Source organism: Mizuhopecten yessoensis, unplaced genomic scaffold (genome assembly GCF_002113885.1).
Source record: "Mizuhopecten yessoensis strain PY_sf001 unplaced genomic scaffold, ASM211388v2 scaffold11103, whole genome shotgun sequence".
Lineage (NCBI taxonomy): Eukaryota > Metazoa > Mollusca > Bivalvia > Pectinida > Pectinidae > Mizuhopecten > Mizuhopecten yessoensis.
Window position 1 is genome coordinate 871,237 of NW_018408881.1, and position 18,747 is coordinate 889,983.

The 18,747-nt window shown below is 36.1% G+C and overlaps 1 protein-coding gene across 4 annotated transcripts in view; it reads left to right on the forward strand.

The window, feature by feature from the left end:
- Positions 1 to 18,747, forward strand: part of LOC110465846 (phosphatidylinositol 4-kinase alpha-like) — a 77,754-nt gene that overhangs the window by 31,064 nt on the left and 27,943 nt on the right. For all 4 annotated transcript variants that reach the window (XM_021521950.1, XM_021521948.1, XM_021521951.1 and 1 more), the window contains 19 exons: positions 3,368 to 3,418; positions 3,911 to 4,019; positions 4,707 to 4,837; positions 5,068 to 5,201; positions 6,041 to 6,123; positions 6,586 to 6,656; positions 7,401 to 7,525; positions 7,918 to 7,999; positions 8,372 to 8,455; positions 9,326 to 9,535; positions 10,510 to 10,602; positions 11,008 to 11,092; positions 11,532 to 11,591; positions 12,507 to 12,634; positions 14,558 to 14,716; positions 15,587 to 15,738; positions 16,608 to 16,715; positions 17,457 to 17,584; positions 18,268 to 18,402. In XM_021521950.1, the coding sequence (XP_021377625.1) occupies positions 3,368 to 3,418; positions 3,911 to 4,019; positions 4,707 to 4,837; positions 5,068 to 5,201; positions 6,041 to 6,123; positions 6,586 to 6,656; positions 7,401 to 7,525; positions 7,918 to 7,999; positions 8,372 to 8,455; positions 9,326 to 9,535; positions 10,510 to 10,602; positions 11,008 to 11,092; positions 11,532 to 11,591; positions 12,507 to 12,634; positions 14,558 to 14,716; positions 15,587 to 15,738; positions 16,608 to 16,715; positions 17,457 to 17,584; positions 18,268 to 18,402 (2,128 nt within the window). The remainder of the gene's footprint in view (positions 1 to 3,367; positions 3,419 to 3,910; positions 4,020 to 4,706; positions 4,838 to 5,067; positions 5,202 to 6,040; positions 6,124 to 6,585; positions 6,657 to 7,400; positions 7,526 to 7,917; positions 8,000 to 8,371; positions 8,456 to 9,325; positions 9,536 to 10,509; positions 10,603 to 11,007; positions 11,093 to 11,531; positions 11,592 to 12,506; positions 12,635 to 14,557; positions 14,717 to 15,586; positions 15,739 to 16,607; positions 16,716 to 17,456; positions 17,585 to 18,267; positions 18,403 to 18,747) is intronic.

Genomic DNA, 18,747 nt, shown 5'->3' on the forward strand with positions numbered 1-18,747 from the left:
GGGTTTTTTACCCCTTCCTCTCCAAAGTGGAGGGGTGAAAACTTAAATTTTGAAAGATGAAGTGCTTTAAAAGCAACGTTACCTGAAAATGTTGAAAGACGTTGAATCATTTGTATGTGTTAAACTTTTAATATAGGGTTAAGAATGACTCAAATTCATATTTTTGTGTTGTCTAGACATGTGGTATTTTATTTCCATTTCACTGTGAACACAATCACAGTGAAATGGAAATAAAATGACACATATCTATTTAAAATGGGGTCGGAAAATATCATAATAGGGTGTGGATGGAAAAACCATTTCCCGTGGCTGACGTCACGGTCCAGACTGTTGGTCAAACGGATGGCCAAACCTTGTTGAACTTGAAATGTTCGTCGTGCTCCAAACACAAGAAGGACAACGTTTTCACAAAGGGCTGCTCGAATATTCAAAAAAGTGCCCTTACCCGACACGAACAATCAGAGTATCACTTGTCCGCTATCGAAAGTATCACAAAAGAAACTTCAATTAAAAAAAGAAACACGCTTCGTGAAACGGGTCACAACATTAATGGAAGACATCGACGATGTTGAAGTTACTGAGAGTAAAACAGATGACTGTGCTAATTCTGTATTTAGGACAATTTACTACGCAGCGAAAGAGATGAGACCAAGTGACAAATAGCGATTGTTTTAAAAGCGCCATGATTCAATTCTCGCTCATATAAGCGTTTGTAACAGGAGTACTATGCAAGCGTCTCAGTGACTCACTTGTAAGCGTATTATAATTTGCTAAATTGGTCTCGGAGACTGACGCAATGTTCCGGATTTTGTTTGCGTGAATTAAGCAAGTTCATTTTTTTCTTTTGCGTAATTTGTGAATTATCGTGTGTGAATACGCATTCACGCAAGCTATCTGGAGCACTGGACCTCTTCTGAATAACAATGGGTCCCAGGATGTTGATACTTTGCAAGTTGCATCCTGAGATGAAAGGCTTTAAAATTTGTTCAACATAATGACTTTGTTCAACTTTCAATCACAGGGGTGAAATGTTTAAAAAAACAAAAATGGGTCTTTTGAATGAATTTTAATCATAAATTCTGATATTTTGCCTGTAGCTTTATTTTAGATCACTTTTAAGGTTATACAAGTGTGAGATTTATACCAGGTGAGCGATGCAGGCCCATTGGGCCTCTTGTTCATGAGAGTCCCAACATTTTCTGTGCTCTTCCATTATATATATGGGTGAAGGTGTGTTTTGCACCATATAATTAGGTCAAGGTAGATGATCTTAGATTTTAAAGAAAACACACTGTTATGACTGTACATTTCAGGGTTTCATGTGAAAACAGAGCGGGTGAAGGAGTATGTGTGAAGTTCTGCACTGCACAATGTTGAGAAGGATTACTGCAAAGCTAGAAATTTTCGTGTCTTTTTGTGTTGAGTAAATTTACGCGAAAATATCAACATGCAAATATTTTATTTATAGATTAAAGATAAATTGAGTATATAGATTCCATCCTTATTGCAAAGCGAATAAATGTCCACACCGTGATCGTTTTAAAAGGTAAAAATGCAAACATTTCCACAGATGAAAATTTCCATTTTTACAGTATATTCACCACAGCGTTGAAGGTGTACACCTGGTGGTAATTATAGACGGGTGGTCTCTATATTGAGGTGGTCTTATTCAAGATGGGTTTCATTGTATCATTATGTTACATGTTAAACGGAAATATTTAAAGTGGAGATAATTATATATTTTATCATGATTAGTATCACTGCATGTGTGATTCAAGCAACAAACAGAAATATTACTGTACTTTTCGTGGGTTAGGTATCAAGTTCGGTATAAAAACGAGCATCACGTTTATTGATTGTTGACACGAATAAGATCGCAATACTGTATAACGGAAACTTTCGCCTAGTCAAATATTCACCCTCTTCCAATAAAATTCAAGTTTGTCAAGTGTTAATTTAGATCTTCACATGTAATTATAATTACTTTATTGTATGTTGTGTACTTAATTCGGTGTCATGATGAATTCACCGTCATTGGGGAGGGCGAAGAAGGCGAAGGGTAAACTGCGGGGGGAAATTTCCTGGTATACAGTAATTCTTACAATGTAAAGGACTATGTATGTATGGTTTGGGACTTTTTTGGCTCCCAAATCGATCAAAATTAAAAATCTTCAATAGAACTTTTAAATGACTGTTTCTTTAATTTTGAATACTTCCCTGGTGATATTATGTAAACATTTATTTAGGTTTTCAATTATGGCTGCCATGGTTACCAGTTAATATTTGCATAAATTAATGAAATTTGAAAATTCAGTAAATTTTGACAGATTTTTGCCTAGTTTTTCTCTTTAACCCTTTCACCCCTATGTAACTTTAGTAGACTCTACCATGCATTGATACAGATGAGTCCATTATGGTCTACAGTGGTGAAAGGGTTAAGTTACCATAGAGTGCACTCTTAAACAAACTTTATATTTCTCCTAAAGATGTATTACAGGTGCCTACACATTATCCTTTGAATTTGAGTTTGTTCAAGCATGCACTCTACAGTTTCCAGGAGAAAAACTATACAAAATATGACAAAATTCACTGAATATTCTTTTTTTTTTAATTTATGCAAATTTGAACTTGTTACCATGGCAACAATTAATAAATATTTTCATGACAGTGTTTGGGAAGTATTGAAAATAAAAGAAACAGTCATTTCAAAGTTTATTTAAAGGTTTTGAATTTTGATGCATTTGGGGGCCAAAACAGGCCCAAACCATACATAGTCCTTTTGTAGACAAAGCATTAAGTATAAACAGGTGTTTTGTGTATGTTTTCGTGTCATTTTGAGCCAAGTTCACGTTTGTGTCTCATTATATGTTGTGTTGAAATGAAGTCCTTGGAAATTGTTACTTGGCATGTTTTGTCAAACCAAATTCCCTGAAATGAAATATGTGAAGATGCTGTCAGAAATTCATACCCATTGTATTATTACTGGGTAGTTCAATTTAATTGACACTTTTGAGTTGTTCTACACAACAAAGTTTGGGCTATATGATATAATTGTTGTACAATATTCCATAGGGTGAGTTAGTTGTAGCACCTTTATTTATCAGTTGACTGGTGGCAGTTATATATAGTCAAGTCACAGTACCACAGCAAGAAATGGATATAAAAATAGTTCAAGAGTACAGAATTTTTTTTATCTGTGAAAATATTTCGTATTTAATTCATATGATTATGAATAAAATATTTTTTGTTATCAGCCATTTTTGTCAATACATTATGCTGGACATTTGAAGTATTTTGTATATATATATATGTATTACACTAATCCATAACTTATGCTGCTCTGATATCATTTTGTCCTAATTTGTAGGCGTCCAGCAGTGCTGGTAACCTAGGGGTGTTGATTCCAGTTATAGCTGTGGTAAGTACAGACTTGGTCCATGCCATTTCGGGTCTAAAATATTGATTTTCTAACCTAATTACCTTGGATCCTCTTACCCAAAGTATTTCTGAATCAATAAATTTTCCAACAAGATTTTGAAAATTTCAAATCCAGTCAGTAAAAATTACCTGGATTTATCGAGAGAAAAAAATCTCCCTCTTCAAAGAAAGACTGTATCCTGAAATTGTTTTGGGGAAAAAAACCTAATCTGTGAGATGAAGCAGAGGAGATCAGTGTATTCAGCATACAGGTACTGTACTTAGATATACACCTTATGTAAAATAAAATGTTGTTGCATCAGTTTTGACATAACTGGGTAATACTGCGTCTATTCTTGATACTGTATACTGGGATGTTTTCGCCCTGTCAAACTTTCGCCCTTAGCTGGTAAAAAATCCATTATTTCACCCTTTACATTCAATCACTAGTAGTATGTTAATGATATTAATGCTGCAATGTTCGTTCCTACAGTTGGTGAGAAGACTGCCTGTGATTCACGACCCCAAACCTCGCCTCCAGAAGTTGTTCCGAGATTTCTGGCAGTACTGTGTTGTGTTTGGTTTCGTAGTCGAGGAATCAGGTAACATATAGCTTGTACTGTACATCTCAACTTTATTCAGAGACTTCATACTAAATTATAATCAGAGATGAGAGAGAAATTTAAGACACAATATGCTGTCGTCTTCATTTAAAAATTGTTTCTGATCACATGATTGAACATGTTTTACTGCAGAAAGACTGGGGGGAGGTCCTCAAGTCTCCCTTACGAAGGCTAGAAGTAGACATCTTCCAATAAGGTGGATCGCCTGGAGTGCACTGTCTGCATCGTTTGTTGTTATATAAAGCTGGCTTCAATTATGGTCTATGATATTGCTGGCAGCCATTTTGAAAAAAAATAAAAATATATATATATTTATATGTTCATTTATAAATGAGGGCAAAATTACTGGTGCATGTTCTATTTGTGCCCCTGATTTGGACTTTTATAGTATTAAATTTATACCTTCACAGAATTGGAAAGATCCTTTCATTTTCCAATCAGTCATCAAACATGGCAACTGTAGCCTACAATTGATTGGCATGATCTTAGTGTATGCCAAGGTTATGCCAACGGTCCTTCATGATTTATCCAACTTAGTATGTAAGCTGGAGTATTATGGCAATGCAAGTTCTTTATAAAGCGTCATTTGTGACTACAGGGACAGTTTGGGGGAGTTCTGCAATGGTCATGGTTACAATTACAATTTGTTATGAATATTCATTACAGCCCTGTGGCCCCCGGAGTGGTACGAGGGTGTATGTGAAATAGCAGCCAAGTCTCCACTCCTCATCTCCAAGGAACATCTCCGCTCGGAGCTCCAGTACAACGTCGCTCTCAGGAATGACACAGTTGCACCGGTAAGTCTTAATATATTTCATTGACAGAATAAACTTGATATATAAATAACTATTGTTGGCTTGAATATAAGCTTAAGCACATCTTAATGTTGGAGGAAACCGGAGTACCCGAAGAAAACCTTGTGGTGGGGCAGATGATGCAATACATTTCACGCTTGAAGGGGGAATCAAACCCTTGCCATTTTGATTTGATCAAATCTAATTAGATAAAATATATGTTTGTGTTGTAGGCGGAGTTAAACGAGATAAGAACAAGTATCTGTAATTCCTTGGACAACAATCCCGATGCTTACCCCCTCATACAGAAACTCTCGTTCGCACAATGTACCTACCTCATGTCAGTCTTCAAACTTGAGACACTCAGGTGAGCTGATTTAGCAAACGACAGTCTCTCCGACTGCAATGTTTCTTTCCTCCGACCTATACTGTTGACTGGGGACAGCCAAGTATTATTCTCACCAATATTAACCCTGCTATAATCATTTTTGATTCAGATTTCATTTTGTCTCTCCTTACCATGGTCGAAATACTGGACAAAGTATTATTGAACTTCTTCCCTGTAGTCAAGAAGAATAGACAGGATTTTTGTGACACAACTCCTTGCACTATTTTCTTGCAGACTAAACAAGATTGTTGTGACTCCGTTCCCAATAGTCTAGTTAACTGGACAAATAGAGACTCATTTCCCGAAGGTCTAGTTAACCTTTTCACCCCTATGTAACTTAGGTAGACTCTACTATGCATTGCTCTGGATGAGTCCATTATGGTCTACAGTGGTGAAAGGGTTATTGACTACTTTGAGTTCAAGTTATTATTTAAAGAAGATACTTTTGTCGAGTAGACTTGTCAGAGTAAAGCAATATTTTCACAGTTCAAGGATACAATTATTCAGCTGTTATATATGAACATGCTGTGCATTCTTAATAAACTTCATTTACTCATTCACCCCTGAAGACACATTTGAACTCTTCATACTCAAAAGTTAGAATGGTTCATTATAAAATTTCAGGGGTGAAAGAACCCCTGAAGACACCTTTGAACTCTTCCAACTCAAAGGTTAGAATGGTTCATTATAAAATTTCAGGGGTGAAAGAACCCCTGAAGACACCTTTGAACTCTTCCAATTCAAAGGCTGGAATAGTTCATAATACAATTTCGGGAATGAATGAGTTAATGATTGCATGCTTTGTCTGTATTTTCCAGAGTACAGAACTCAGATTACCTATCAGCATTCCATGGAATATTTAAGTACCTAGAAGATAACACTATCTTCAAGGACAAAGCAGGTAAAAATGACAATATTTACCAACTCCTTTGATGACTTGTAGAATCTGTTTCATTGTAATTACATACAGGATTTTTTTTTCAATTTCATGCATTTCTACATTTTCACTTATTTTTTCTCTACATTTTCAGTTATTATTGACCTAAATAGAGATAATCCCGTATATTTTCAATACGAAAGTGCCTGTGTCGTCAGTGCAAACAAGATTACTGGAACAGCCTAACGTCACCAAAATGTTTGCTTCTTATGGTTGTCTCATGTTATTTGAGGCGGGGAAAAGAAGCCTCAAAATGACGCTGATCAAATTGTGTTCATAGTTCTTTGTTTTCCTTCAGGAATGTGGCAGTGAATTAAAGTTGTATGAGAAAATATGAATTACACACCCTTTCCTTTAGGTGTGTGATTGTATAATAAAGTTGTGCCCCCGATACTTGGTATAATTACGATACACGTTTTCCTTTAGGTATGTGGCAGTGTATTGTGGCCGTATCAGACAAGGTGTTTGACAAACTACTGGACACCCTGGAAGAACGGGTATGTTAATATTTTTTTTAACTAATGTATGGTAATACTATATACCTGTTATATGCCGAAATTTTCGCCTTTCAGCGATAAAATCAATTTTCTCCCAATATTCAATTCGCCCTTCACATTTAATTACTGTGCATATTATGTTGTGTATACAAACGTTCGCTGTAATTTTAAATTTGCACTCATTATGTAGGTTGATAAAGGCAAAAATTAAACTGCAGCGAAAATGTCCTGGTATACAGTATACAGCGGTCTGGCTGTGCTGTGGTATTGAAATAAACTTATCTTTGAATTTATATTTTGTTGTTTGTTATGAACATGTAAAAGAAATCCGATGTAAAAAGGCTATAAGTGACTTAAAAACCTTTCAGTTTCAACATTTGTCGTTGAGGTCATTTCATTTTATCATCAAAAAGTATAATAAAAAAGAAAGTGACCTATACAATCACTTTCTTTGTTTAAAAAAAAAGAGTGTTTTTTTAGCAATAAATTGACATTATGTCAGCAGATGGACGATGGTATTCCTTTTTAAAATTTGAAATTGATTTTTTTTAGGTCATGTCACCTATTACCGTTTGATACTATGACGTCAATTTTATATCATTTATAGGTTTCCTTAAAACTCATCCAACCAGAATTTTCCTAGAATAGCTTTTTTGGACAGTTTTTGAGGCTGCCTATTCTAACTTCGATTCCAAACATTATGCAGCATCTATATCTGTTGATCTATATATCTATCCTCCTCAGCCCAAGACAGTAGCCAGAGGGGAGGAGCTCGAACATCACGCCCAGTTCCTCATGGTCAAATTTAACCACATCCATCGTCGGATCAGGAGGGTAGCCGACAAGTACCTGGCTGGCCTCATCGATAGGTAGGTACCATAATTATCAATACCAGAAAAATGTAGGGAAAGGGCTTCATATCAGTTGTTCAACTTATGCCCAGTCCCATTGCTAATTAAAATTGGCAATAAAATATGTTAAATAATAGGTGCTGCATGGTTCTCAGTGATCCTTAAACAAGTCAGAACATGAGTCAAAGTGTGTATTCGGTCTATCTGAAACACCCTTTTGTGGAACTGATGTCCCTGACTGGCTGCGTTGTCATTTTGTTAATGGATTTATCTGTTGTTTTTTTTACGAGTTTTTCGTTGGTAATTATGTATCTTGAAGGTGTTTGGTATCACTTGTCTTCATACTAAAGATCGTCGAGAACCCAGTAGTACAATATCTGGTAATATGATGCTTGCTTGTCTGTTTTTAGGTTTCCTCACCTGTTCTGGAGCGGTACTATGCTGAAAAGTATGTTGGATGTATTACAGCTCCTGTCAAAGGCACTGGAGATGGTACGTTTTTTGGAAATGAATATGTGCTCGGTTTAGTAATTCAGCCGTGAAACATCAGTGAAATATATAAATTTACACAAAGAATCTCAAGAGACTTTGATAAACTAGCATTGTAAATAAACTATAGATCAGGGTTAACTCATTCACCCCTAAATACAGTTTTGAACTCTTCCAATTCACAGGTTGGAATAGTTCATCATAAAATTTCAGGGTTGAAAGAGTTAACATTTTACTGAATAGGACAATTGTTGGTAGACATATGTGGAGACAAGTGAACATTCTGAATTATACAAACTTTAGTGTTTGAGTGAGTTTCTTAACATATTAAATAGTGTGCTTCAATGAAACGATGTCACCTTGATATTTTTACAGGACCCTAACCAGGATGCCCCAGAATTCCAGGTGCCCAACTCGCCCTTCCACCTGAGAGTCCCAGACAACCTGACAGACAGGGAGGTGAGCTAACTCTTGTCTTAAAATGTTTTTCTTCAGGCTGGTAAATATAATGTTATTTATAGATTCATATAACACAACCAGTGAAAGGTTTATGTGTTTATGTACAAGATGATCATATTCATGAAACCATTCCCATGCTCAAACTCAGTTTCTGTGCTCAGACCAAATTTCCTTTTACTGTAATAAATTAATAATTAAAATCACATTCGTCAGTGATATTGGAAACATTCGGAGAGTATTAAAGACCGACACTATTTTCAATATATTAACACTTGACATTTTGACTGTAATTCCTGTAATTTAAGCAAGTTATAAGAAAGTTGGTTTTAGCACAAAACCAATGCTTGAGCATGAAAATGGTTTTATGATACAGGCCCTGATCTACACGTCAAATTGGCTACACGATAAACGTATATTAGCACATATAGGACTACCAGCGAAATGTTTATATGTGTTACATTTTGGTAACTGGCAGTGTGTCCTCGGTCACCTTCATCAGCAAATAAATCTTACCTAGATGGTTGATATCATTTTCAGGAAGCACCTTGCAATTTCCCCTTTTTATTGAAACTTCATTGAACATTTTATACATGACTAATCCAACATCTTCTCTCCTAAAATAGCCGATTCAATTCAAAAAGAGAAAATGTTTTTCTACTTGTAAATTTACGATATACATAATATGACCTAGTTCATTGATGTTGATCTGTCAACACCAGCAAAGCTTAATGACTGTTACTAATATCTAAAGTAATCGGAAAAGTCAGTTTCACGCATTCTCAGCAATACCAGATGATTCTACAGAGTCTCTAACATTGTATGAGTGTGCCGTTAGTTACGAGGGCTGTATCATTATTTTCACACTTACAGACACTGGTCAAGGATTTCGCCCTGCGCTGTCAGTCCATCCTGCAGGAGTCGATGAAATGGGCACCCAACACGACACGCTCACACATGATTGAGTATCTACTGAGGATGGAGAACACGTCCCAGGGTTTACTAACACATAGCGGACTGGCACTAGCGACGGAGAGTGTCCTCAACTACGCGGGCTACAACAAGTCTGCTGCTCCCTTGGGGGTAAATATCAGACAAGTTCTTGATGTACTTACTGTTTCCAGCTTTGGATGAAATATTTAATCAAATGAAAGATAAAGAACGGAGCATGGTCTTCAGTGGCATTTTTTTTAAGATCAGACTTTGAAATCACAAGCCAATCAAATTACTAATCAATTTGTTATATGTAGATATATTCCGTCTTTGCGTATTGCAGAGTTATCTTCTCTTGTGAACAGGTATTGATTGTTACGTCATTGGTTTGTGTGAGAAAATTACGTCGTTTTCTCAAAAATTGATGACGTTACTCTCACAAACAAATGACGTAACAATCAATACCTGCTCACAAGATAAGATAACTCTGCAATACGCAAAGACGGAATAAGGCAACCTGTGTTAATCTTAGTCCTGAATAATACAGAAACCTTTGTAAACCAGACCTTGTGTCATATTTCAGAATGTTTGCTGACAAGGTACTGAATGTTTGAAATTTTGGAAATGAAAAAATTGTTTTTATGCACTCATGATTCATGTCAAAATGTAGTTCCCAAACTAGAGGTCACCAGATGTGCCAAAGTAGGATAAAGTTTTTCTCCTACCCTTGACTGATGTATACACAATTCTCTGTGTGAGATGATAATTTTTGTCTGGCTGTAGTGTTGAATTGGGATGGGTTCAAAATAAGTCAAGACAATTGTTTGATGTCATGTTAACAAAGCGTTGACGAAATATCATCATAGCATATATGACAGAGGAGGAAAACAGAAATATTCCTTCCTTTTTGGATGAGATTGGGGAATCACCCCTTTGGAGGAAGATTCTTTAATTGTAAGTTACTTTGCTCCTCCATCACAACCCCACAAGATTGAAAGACTATGTTGATCTCAGTTGGTACGGGGAATAAAAATCTTGGAAAAAAACAAAATTGATCGAAACTGGCTTCATATCTACTTGAGAATTTAAGTTTGATTAACATTCTATATAATGTGTATTTACAGACAGCGACTCTGGATCGTCGTCCAAACTGTGTGACTACAGACAGCTCCAGCTTCATGGCCACATTCAGCCTCCGTAGCCGTTACACAGGGGAGGTAAGTGTGCAGAAAAAAATATAAAAAAAATTGTTAAACTTTTAGAGTTAAACAAATTGTTTCAAATTGAAATGTCAGACACATTAATTCTTGTATATAGGAAGAGAAGAAATATCACCAGTTTGAAAATAACATACAAAATACATGTTTTGAAATTCTATAAAATATTACCAAACATCAACAAAAACTAAATAAAAACATAATGTATATACTTAAACTTCATTAAATTTTCATATTCCTTGCCATAGGAAATTGTTTTAGAATAGAAAAATATACTATAAAATATAGAAATAAAATTCAGTAAGCATTAAAATTGAAAAAATAACGTTTTGAAAATTTGGAAAGAGTAAACTTTTTAATTTCAAATACAAACTAGAAATCTCTGTAATCTCGCCTCTATTTCAGGTTTCTGGGATGAAATCGGTTTGTGATGAATCTGAACTGACCAAGATGCTTTGTGACAAACTGAAGATAGCTCTCCAAAGCGGCGGTAAATGTCAGCTGTGATATCTACAAATGTTCATGTGGAATCTATACATATATAAACAGAAAAGCCAAATTTATAAAATGTCATTTGTTGCTCAGTGTAATTAATCATTGAACCAATTAATGCGCATGAGATTTCACTGTGAAATGGAAAAGGCCAGACTGCATCAGCAAGCTTATATCTATAGCTTCTTAAACAGATTTTAAGACAAACTTTTGAAATGTTAATACAATGTACCTCATTTTCCAATTAATAAAATACGGACAGGGGTGGTACCAGTATGCATAGGACACATGGATTTTTGTTGTAAATACTTTGAAAGAAATGTAATATTTTGGAGTTCTTGTGAAATGTGGAAAACACATGAAACCCCACTTGAATGAAAATTTCCTGAATTAATAGAAAATCTCAAATGTTATAAATTCTTCCTTTTTTTCTTCAGATGAAAACAAATGCAAGCAAGCCATGTTTAGAGTGTGTGCCCTGTTAGTGTCAGTGAAAGGTAAGACTTCACCGCTAAGGATGAAATCGTAGACGGTAATTAACCTATACTTCCTGGTGCAAGCTTACAGTTGTTTAAGCTCATGATCAAGTGCAACTTAAAACTGGCATATAAAGTGAAGAACCATCAATAATATTGCCCTAAAAAGTCATAGAACTGATAATTAAAGTGAAGAACCATCAGTAATATTGCCCTTAAAACTCATAAAACTGACAATTAAAGTGAAGAACCATCAATAACATTGCCCTAAAAACTCCGAGCTGATAATTAAAGTGAAGAACCATCAATAATATTGCCCTAAAAACTCATAAAACTGACAATTAAAGTGAAGAACCATCGGTAACGTTTTCGTACAATCTCAGAAAACTGACAATTGTAGTGAAGAATCATCAGTAATGATTCCCTGCAAAAGCATTCCTACAACTGTTGACAGATTGTTATACGAACTGAAAAGTTTAATAATGATTCCAACACTTAACCCACCTACAAAGGGTTGACAATCCTATTGTAAACGGACAAATATGGCATATGATTGATTTTCTGTTCACCTATGAGTTGCCTCGGTGTAATTGTTAAAGTTTTCAGGAAAACTTCCGAATGAGATTCATTAACTGATTGGATGAACACTAAATACTAAGTTTACACTTTTTGCTTGACAGAGGAAACAGATCTTTTTAAAAGTGAACAAAATAAGTTTTCAACTACTGTTTGTGTTCAAAACAAACTTGACTTTTATTTTAGGAAAACTTGTTCATTTTTAACAGGCTTTATAGGCTTTGAAATTCTGGTAAAGTTGTTTCTGCAATAAGCAGTTGTAGAATGTTGCTATGCATAATAACTGATATGTGATATTTAGTGGTAACTTGGAAGTTTCTTGTTCTGAAATAAAATTTAATAAAATTTACTACATTGCAGATTTCAACCGTCGCTTGGTACATGCTTTGTGCTGGGCCCCGATACAGAAATTCACCGACAGGATCATGGAGTGTACCGTCTCATGTTGGGAGTGGATGTTGGCAGCTCGCCCAGACTTTAGCATAGAGGTAACTATATGTTTATGAAACAACAACAACAACAGATACAACAATGTTTGGTAACATAATGGTACTCACACACACTGCACATAACCTAACCTGGAATTTTTAAGTCTCGACGAAGATGGTGTAGGCCCGACCGAAAACTTGCATGCATTGTTAATAATTCCATGTATGGCAAATAGTATGGACAGTCTATATACTATAGGGCTGTGTATGAGCTGTGTGAAAGCGCCTGTGGCGTATGTCGTAATTCTTGTGGAGCCAGCAGCGTCACAGAGCTGTGCCAAAAGTTGATCTATTTCACGGGATGCCAGGAAGCAGTTGGGTTGTGAAGCGATGTGCTACAGCTTCCCCTGCCTGTGAATGGGGGCAGGAGCTGAGTTACATTGAAGTGATCAGGCCCAAAAGAATATGTGGAGCTCATATGAACAGTTAAAATGAAAGGTCTTTTTAGGTCAACTGAGCTTAAGCTCAAGTGACCTATTGCTATCCGCCTTTGTCCGTTGTCGAGCATCGTCCGTTAACATTTTGCATTTTCAATTTAAGCTAAAATACTGGCAAAGGGATTTTATTGATACTTCATAGGAATGTAACTGACATCTCCCTGACCAAGTGTTGTTATTTTTCGGGTCGATCAGAAATCCAATATGGCCACCATGGCCGCCATTTTGAAAAACTATTTCAAACTTAAAGTCAAGTTCTACTGGGCCGATTTAACTGAAACTTGGTGGGAATGATCTACTCATGGTCCTGACAAAGTGTTGTTATTTATCGGGTCCATAGGAAATCCAATTTGACCACCACGGCCGCCATTTTGAAAAACTATTTCAAACTTAAAGTCGAATTATACTGGGCTGATTTAATTGAAACTCTGTAGGAATGATCGACTCATGGTCCTGGTAAAGTATTCTATTTTTTCCGGGCCGATTAAAAATCCAATATGGCCACCATGGCCACCATTTTGAATAAAATAATAATTCAAACTTAAAATCAAGTTCTAATAGGCCGTTTTAACTGAAACACGGTCTAGGATTGATCAGCTCATGGTCCTGACAAACTTAAGTTAACGTTATACTTAAACTACTTTTTACTCAAATTGGTACATATTTCAACAACAAAAATAAATACTGTAGGACTCAGGTGACCATTAAGGCCCATGGGCCTCTTGTTTGTTTTTACGTAGAACATATAGTACCAGAACGTTTAGAACATTAGCCAAAGTAGGTTTTGGTAAGAATGTAAGAATTACTAAGGTGTGTTGTTAGAATACATACCTCAACAGGTATCATTTATCTGAATTTTTTCTGTAAATGATAAAAAAGAAAAATTGTTAATAAATATTTTTATTCCCTTTAAATTAAAATAAAAGTTTGATTGTGGAAATACATTTAGACTTTAAAAATCAAGGCAAGGTTAAAGCCGAGAACCCTAGATTTGAAAGTAGATCTGTCATATACTATACAAAGAAACCATGTATACTGCTGGTCAACTTACAGCCTGTCAATATAGGAGTAGATTTGTATCATACATGCTGATATTGCTTCAAAAAATTATTCTATCCATATTCAAATAAATTTCTGGTTAAAAAACATTATTTTAAGTTAGTGCTCGAAGATACTGTATAGCGGGAAATGTTTGCGCTTCGGTGGTAAAATCCGTTTTCGCCCAATGTTAAGTTCGCTCCTCATGTCTATTTACTGTGTATATTATGTTGTTGATAAATGTTTGCTGTAATTATAAACTCACCTTCATTTTGGAGCGTGAAAGAGGCAAAAATTAAATTGTAGCGAAATCTTCCCGATGCAGAGTACATATACCTAAAACATGCAATAACCCATCTTTAATTCTTTTTGCCACATCCTTTAGAGAAATAATTTTGCGGGTATAAGAAATGTATTGTAATCATATCACTTTGCCCTTGTTCCTCAGTTCCTGTGTGAAATGGCTGCAGCCTGGCAGATCACCATTGATAAGAAACTGGGAATATTCCAAGAGGATCGGCCCAGTATTGATCCACTGGCAAAGGCCGAGGGGCAGATTCTGGAACCCAATCCTCCGTATGCAGGGCCACACCAAATCTGGACTAAGGTAATGGGAGAAAGGTTCTGCAGTACATTATGCTATACTGATATTTACAATTGGCATAGCCAAATATTTAGTTTGTACAGATTAATATTTTGTCTGAGAAGATCCCAACTAACAAAGATTCACACCCAAGTTCATTGCTTACATCACAGAGTATGGAAAAATATCCATGTTTTGCTTCGACATATATAACCTCAATCATTTTCAAGCTGAGGACTAATTTTGTTTTACTGTACACACACTTCCTGATACATGCAAAATTATTGCAGAGGATCATATTTAACAGAAGAGTGACTGAAATCTACATCGAAGTTTAAAATGACTTTTTGGTATACACCTCTCAAGTATTTCCCTTTTGACTCGTCCTAGATACTCTAGAGGTTACACTTCATTGTTGTTCTCTGTGACCCTGGAATATGTTACAGCAATATTGAAGACACACAGGTAGCTATTTGATTGGACTCGGGTTAAAAAATCTGACCAATTGCTAGGCTGATGCATGTCCTTTGATAATTACAGAGAAACGACCACTGACTCCAAACACATTCAATTTTACCGTTACACGACCGCGAGATTCTTTTGATGTACATCAAAGGATCGACCTAGTTATCTTGTCTCATCCACAAGGTGGTGCACACTACTGAACCTTCAATTTTGTCACGACATAGTCCAAGGGTGCATAGAGCGAAATTGCGCGTAACCACTGAAGTATCAAGAATGCCTTTTTGTCTCATTTGAGATTTAAGAGAAACTCTTTAAAGCCTTTTTCTATAACTAATTGATCATTACCAGTGTTTCATGTTTTAATAGACTGTATTGAGGTCTTAAGCTTGATCTAGTAATAATTTATAACCGTTTCGTTTCTCAATACAGTTTTTGGCGGAGCGTATAGAAGTGGCACGGTACAGCTCTGACGACCAGGTCAGCATCCTGTGTAGTCTCCTCAATAAATCCCTGGCCATCGGTGTCGGCAAGCAGCCCAGTCAAATCTCGCGTCACCCTGCTGCAGTCGGCCCGCGCACAAGGTAGGACTTTTAAGCAATCTTACCATGTCTGGTTTGGCTTGTGTACAACTTCAAAACAGGTGTTCTTTTAGCATTCATATTATATTGCTCGTCTCAAAAAAGTTTCTTCGTAAAATCTGATTGCCTGTAAGTTATTATGTATTGTACTACCATGTGGAATCTAGATAAAATAATAACGTTTGTAAGACATGAACACCCCTTTGGCTTCCGAGGTTGACATATAAATGGCAACAGTGACCTTGGTGTCGACCTTGGGACCCTGAAATAGGAAATCATCTGAGGTATTAGCATACTTAACCCAGTCTTAGATTTAAGGACTTACTTACTATAGACAATATTAATATTTATACGATATGAATTTCTTATAGAACTACTGTAATTTTGATAGACCAGACCGTAACCAAGAAATTTCATGCATAGAGAAAATCTGTGTAATAATAAAAGATTTTTCCCAGTGGACTTTTTCTCTCACTGTTGCTTCTTTCCAATGAGTTATAAAGTTAGCACACATCAGATATAACGTCATGGAAAATTTGGTCTATGAAGTACCGGTAAGTGATTTGGATAGACCTACAGTGTTTTTCATTGTGATTGTCTATGGGTCTACCATTAAGTTGAAACACTGCTCAACCTTTATTTGTATAAACTGTTGTAAAAACCTACTGATAATTGCAGTCGGTAGAGTCAGAAGAATGAATTACCACGGGACGAAGTAGGACCAACATGGATAACACTATATCCCCACCTCCTTCCCGCCAACACCATATAGAATGCCTGGGGTTTAAAAAATCCAATAAGCCTTTGTTATTTTTATGCAATGTTTCATGTTGATTTAGCTGGTATATTTACTGTAAATTTTATCGTTACAGGCTACTGACAATGGCCCTATCCCTATTACAAGGAGACTTCCTGTCCAAGACTACAAACAAGACAGTTCTCAGAGAGAGGGTCTACGCTGCAGCACTTGACTATTTTGCGTGAGTTTGTATAACTTGTCAAGCTTAAAGGTGAAAAAGATATCGTAAATTTGTTAGTGAAGTAATTAAGTTTTGTGCAACCAAGTGTCACTTGTGACATTGCCATGTAAAAAGGGAAAGCGAGTAGTATGCTTTCAACGGGGATTGAACCGCAATCACAGACTTCCTAGTCGGACGCTCTACCACTGAGCTAAAGGGAAATTCCCTCTAGTGTAAAGCAAGAAGGCGACTGTAATCCTATGTACAATTAAAATCTGCCACAAACATGCTTCATGTGTGAATATGAAATGGATTTAATTTATTTCCATATCATATGACATTTATGAAACTTATTGCAAATTTTTTCTTTAGGGCTTTCAAAAATTTCAAAACTCTTCTACTGGCATTAAAAATTACATATAGAAATGATATCTACTCGGTGATACATACCAACAGATTCAGTGAACTTAAAGAATAACAATTACATGTATATCGGTACCAACCTCTTGATTATCTCTTGAATTCCATAATACTAATGTGTCCAGTTCTGTGTTGATTTTGAGCTATCAGATCAGACCTTATGATGTTTGGATGGTTTAGACAAGTTTCGCTGTATCCAAGCAGGAGTCTAGATCTTATCATGTGACAGGTTTCGCTGTATCCAATCAGAAGTCTTGATCTTGTCATGTGACAGGTTTCACTCTATCCAATCAGAAGTCTGTATGTTATCATGTGACTGAATTGATATTATCCCTGTCTCAGTGGGCCAGCGATATACCCGACCCAGCGTAGTGTTCACTTGCGGGAGGACATCATCACCATCATCAAGTTTTGGAAACAGATGCACGGGGATAAAAAGTACTTAACGCAGAACACAGTGCCGTTTGGTGGTTAGTATAATTTGTCTCTATTTATCTTTCTTAGTTAGGTGCAATATGTTGCATAGGTGTGAAACCTCCCTCATTTTGACCAAAATTTGCCAATCTCCCTCGAAACTCCTTCATTCAAGTCCAACCTCGCACAAAATCTAAATCTACATCCTGTGGTCAAATGATCTCCAAGTTACTGCATGGTGTGTGTAATGATCATAACAGGTGTGTTTGAATCAAATGAGTGAGTTTTGGAGTTATTTTGATGCATAGAAAGGGAAAGATAAATTGAGAAAAACAGTTTCAGTCACATTTTACGCACTTTCTCCCCCATCTGAAATGTGGAACGAGGGAGATCTCCCTCATTGGAGGTTTCAGAGGTTGATACCTATGATGTTGAAATAAAGAAGGATTAACAAATAAGCAAGTAAGTCTAGATTAACGTCAATTTTACCATATCGTGACAAATTTTGAAGATTTACTAAAACTAGCTACACTTATAATCAAGTATCTTTCTATAAAATTGACAATATTTTAGCAACAGTTGAGCAGCAATTACCTATTATCACCACAAATGATAAATATTGGCCATGTGACTTATTCAAATTCTTAAAGAACAAACGAGTTACATTATACATATCTATGGTGACAACTGGTACCTAAATTAGCCTTATTGGTTAACAATAAGTTGTCTCCCTTGACAGGAAGTGTGGGTGGGGGAGACACCAATACCCTCAACATGTCCCAGAGCGCCGGTATCTCCACGGACCTGATGCAGCAGACAAAGTGGATCAATACTATCAACTCGGGCATGTCCACGTACTCAAAACGCTCCTCAAGTGAGTAATGTGTATAGAACTCTGTATACTCGAGTGTGAGTATTAGGTAGAGTATTGTCTACCTACTCAAAATCAATCTTAAAGTGATTTTATACTCAGGTGTGAATATTAGGTTTAATATTGTAATATAGAACTCTGTATACTCGAGTGTGAGTATTACATAGAGTATTGTCTGCTTACTCACAATTATTTTTAAATGGGTTTGTATACTCGGGTGTGAATATTAGGTAGAGTATCGTTCACATACTCAAAACATTCTTCCAATGAGTATTCTATACAGAACCATGGTTCTCGGGTGTGAAAAGTTGGTGGAGTATCGTCTACTTCCCTAAAATGATTCTGAAA